Source organism: Arachis duranensis, chromosome 9, assembly GCF_000817695.3.
Source record: "Arachis duranensis cultivar V14167 chromosome 9, aradu.V14167.gnm2.J7QH, whole genome shotgun sequence".
Classification (NCBI taxonomy): Eukaryota; Viridiplantae; Streptophyta; class Magnoliopsida; order Fabales; family Fabaceae; genus Arachis; species Arachis duranensis.
Window position 1 is genome coordinate 116873923 of NC_029780.3, and position 3595 is coordinate 116877517.

Here is a 3595-nt window from a genome sequence, read left to right on the forward strand (position 1 = left end):
AAGAGGAGTCAGATTCTGATTCAGAATCTGAATCTGAACCAAGTGATGAGTAATGTCCTGAAATTATTACTCCTTTCTTTTGGCTTCGTTATAAAGATTTCGTGTATTAACTGAAGCGTCTGTTATTGACTTATAGGAGCGAAGAATCATCTCCTGCGGAGAAGGAGAAGAAAAAGAAAGAAACAAAAACAACTCCAAAAGAGTAAGCACTTCTTTGGATAAAATTCTGTGATAAAATTAATTTTTTATTTCTGATTGTTATTGTTTTTTTTTCCACCCAGAACACCACAAAAAAGGAAAAAAGTAGTTGTGGAGGATTCACCTCCTGAAGAAGATCAATACTTTTACGGGTACAGTACCTCGTAAGCTATCCTACGGTCTATCATCGTAATTATTTTTGTTAACGTCTTATTTTATGAATGTAGTGAGACATATGAAATATCGAGTGACGAACTCAATGAATTGCTAGGGAAAAACGTTCAAAAATCTGCTGCAGATGGGTATGTCTTGCTGTGCTGTGTATTTGAGATTTTGGTGTCTTTTGTTTGCTAATAATTGTATCTTGTTTCATTCTTGTTTCGCAGGGACAACCAGGCTGACCTGCGATCGACAGAAGGTCGCTATGTGTCCTCTGAAACGTAAGAAGCTTTATTATTTAATAAATTCTTGTTATCGTGTTGTTGATCAAGTTGGGTGTATGTTGTTTATTAAGTTGGGATATTTCGTTTGTTGTTTTGGGTGTATATTGTCCATTAAGTTGGTTGTATCTTGTGCATTCATTTGGGTGTATTTTATACTTGTCTCTTATTTTGTCTGAATAACATGAAATCTGTTTAGACTACCGGCTGTGAACTTGGGAAGTGATGATCCTTCCTCTCAAGGACGCACAGAACAGAGTAGTGTAAACCAGCCGTCTCAGAGCATGTAATTTCTCTTTCAAATAACCGTTACTTTTGTTCTTCTAATAACTTCTACTTCTAATTCTGTATATATTTTTTTAGAAAAAAAAGCCCTTTATTATTTTATTCAAGAAAAAAAAGACAGCAAAAAAAAGCAAAAACTGCAACTATGTAAGTTCTCAAAAAACAAAGTCCGTCTTCTTTTTGAATTGTTCGGGTATATTTGTTGACCTTCTTTGGGTGTATTTTAGGTTGACTCCGGATGATTCGAATGTGATGGTTGTTAGGGAACAAACGCCGTCGGAAGCGCTTGCAATGTGAGTTATCCAAGAATATTTCAACCTTATAACCTTATTATTTTCAAATACGTTGTTAACCTTTCATTTTTATTCTTGTTTAGAGTCCCGATCCAATTTTTTGTGCCCCCATCCCAGCAAACAACCACTGACGCAGATTCCAAACCAACCCCTATGCTACAGATTGAAGGGGCTAGAGAAACGTAAGAAAATAGTATTGGGTGTATATTTGTTTAGGGTTTGGGTGTATATTTGCTATGAGTTTGGGTGTATACTCTTCCTGATCGATTTTGTGCAACTGTGCAGCACTCCTGAAACCCCCAAAGAACATCAAGAAACAACACCCAAGCTTCCCCCAGCTCCAACAAAAATGTAAGTTAATTAGACTAGAATCAATCTTTGCTTGTCATCCGTATATTCTTACTCTTTTTCTTATACATAATGATGCAGTCATCCAGACGCCGAGGAAGCTGCTGCCCTGTTGATGATGGCACGGACAGCAAGCTATGTTCCTAAAACAGATCTGCCGATGCCATCATTCAGCCTTGGATTGACAGATTCAAGCCAGGAGGGGGCATCGACGCAGGACACCGAAAGGGAAAAATCTCCAGAAGCTGCAACTATGCTGGAACAATTGGACAGTTTGGTCCAAAAGTTAGCAGGCAGTGCGTCAAAGGGAAAAGACGAAAGTCCGCAAATTCGGAGGGAGACTGGGGGAGAAAGTTCTGCTAAGTTGGAAACACCGGGGGGAACAAATCAAAATCTGGATGATATGAAAGAAAAGTGCTACATCTGGGGGACGAGAGTGAAGGAGGATGCAAAGGGCAACAGTAACGAGTTTGAGGAGATATGCACTCTGACTGGCCAAGGACAGTACATTTTGATGAGAACGCACCTTGCATCCCTCCAGGCAAACAGTGATATAGAATGTCAGGTAATTTTAGACTAATATTAATGTTTTTACACCAAAGTCAACTGCAATGGTTATTAATTTAAAATTGATTTCTAGGTTGTATCTGCCATCTGCCTCATCCTAAACCAGAAAAAGAAAAAGAGGTTTCATGCACAAATATACTGTCTCCCCCCAGATATTGTGGTAAGTGTTACTTCTAGGAACTTTGGGTGTATTTTATGAATAGGTTTGGGTGTATTTTTCTAGCTTAGATTGGGTGTAAGTTGTTTATGTTCATGTTTTCATTTCTTGTATTGCAATTCTTGCAGAGCATGGCACTTTCTGATCACCCAAACGGGGAATTCATATCTCCAAAAACGAACAAAGAATTCAGGGTGGAAGCCTACCCCAATTTCATTCCCTTCATAGATAGGAAAAAATTAAGTTCGCATCCATATGTAAGTTTTTGTTTCGTAAATTTGTTAGTACGCTTACTTACTTATATGCCAAATAAAATAACAGACTGTTGAAATGTGGAAATCCTTCAGATTTTTGCTCCTGTTTGCCACACGGGACATTGGTGGTTGTGGCTAATAAATACAAGAACGCGGAAATGTCAAATACTTGACCCGCTACACAAAAAAGCTCCAAGCCCTCAGAGAAAGCAGCTTAATAAATTCACTGTAAGTTCCCTCTGTCTTCTTTACTTTAATACATAGGTCTATTTTGAAATTTGAGTTGGGTGTATATTCCATATTAAGTTGGGTGTGTCTTGTCAATTGATTCGGGTGTATTACTGACTTGTTTTGGTATTTAAGGGATATGTATTTTCGAGATTGATAGCATATGCCGGCGGGAAACCTCTCGAGAAAGGCGAGAAGGAGAAGGAAATTAAAGCATCATATGTTAAAATTTCAGGCCAAAAAACAAGGTATAGATTTGTGACTCTGAACCTTAAACTTTCGTAAATGAGATTTGTAATTTATTTTCTTGGTTTTCAGCTATGACTGCGCTATTTACGTAATGAAGTGGCTTGAGTTAATAGAGCCGGAAAACATTAAAAAGGGGAAGTATGAATGGGATAACTGGACACAGGTAAATGTCTTTAGAACTATATAACTCTGTATTACTTTACTGAATTAATATTTCTGTTTAAAAATAACATACTTTTTAATTGTAGGAGGAGGTGGACCACTACAGAGTGGAGTATGCTTCCCGGATACTATTCAGTGAGATGAATAAACAGAGAGATCGGGCAATTAGAGAGAGTAGTGCTATAAGGCTGTCGAAGCCATCCTCTGTATTATTGAGTCCGTTTTGTCAGATTAATTCTGAGGATGTAAATGGGTAGCTTGTAAATTAAACAAATGATGTAAATGTTTGCCATTCAATTTATTCAATGTATATTTATTACCATAGTTAAACTATCTGTGCTGCTAAACTGTCTGTGATGTATTCAAAAACTGTATTACAGGTGGTAAAACATAAAGCAAAAAATCAAAGCATAC

General features: G+C 37.3%; 1 protein-coding gene and 2 long non-coding RNA genes across 3 annotated transcripts; all 3 read left to right on the forward strand.

Annotated features, from left to right (window-relative positions):
- The first annotated feature begins 4 nt into the window (after positions 1-4).
- Positions 5-500, forward strand: LOC127741404 (uncharacterized). The gene is made up of 4 exons (XR_008002375.1): positions 5-49; positions 137-202; positions 282-350; positions 426-500. It is a non-coding gene; the product is annotated as an uncharacterized LOC127741404 (long non-coding RNA).
- Positions 501-847: 347 nt separating this feature from the next.
- Positions 848-1372, forward strand: LOC107467798 (uncharacterized). Its single transcript, XR_001587907.3, has 3 exons — positions 848-924; positions 1151-1216; positions 1300-1372. It is a non-coding gene; the product is annotated as an uncharacterized LOC107467798 (long non-coding RNA).
- Positions 1370-3438, forward strand: LOC107467780 (uncharacterized). The gene is made up of 9 exons (XM_052254434.1): positions 1370-1398; positions 1502-1567; positions 1646-2129; positions 2238-2291; positions 2417-2545; positions 2636-2770; positions 2906-3018; positions 3089-3182; positions 3268-3438. The coding sequence occupies exons 1-9, from the start codon at positions 1370-1372 to the stop codon at positions 3436-3438; spliced, it is 1275 nt and encodes a 424-aa protein (XP_052110394.1).
- The last annotated feature ends 157 nt before the right edge of the window (positions 3439-3595 follow it).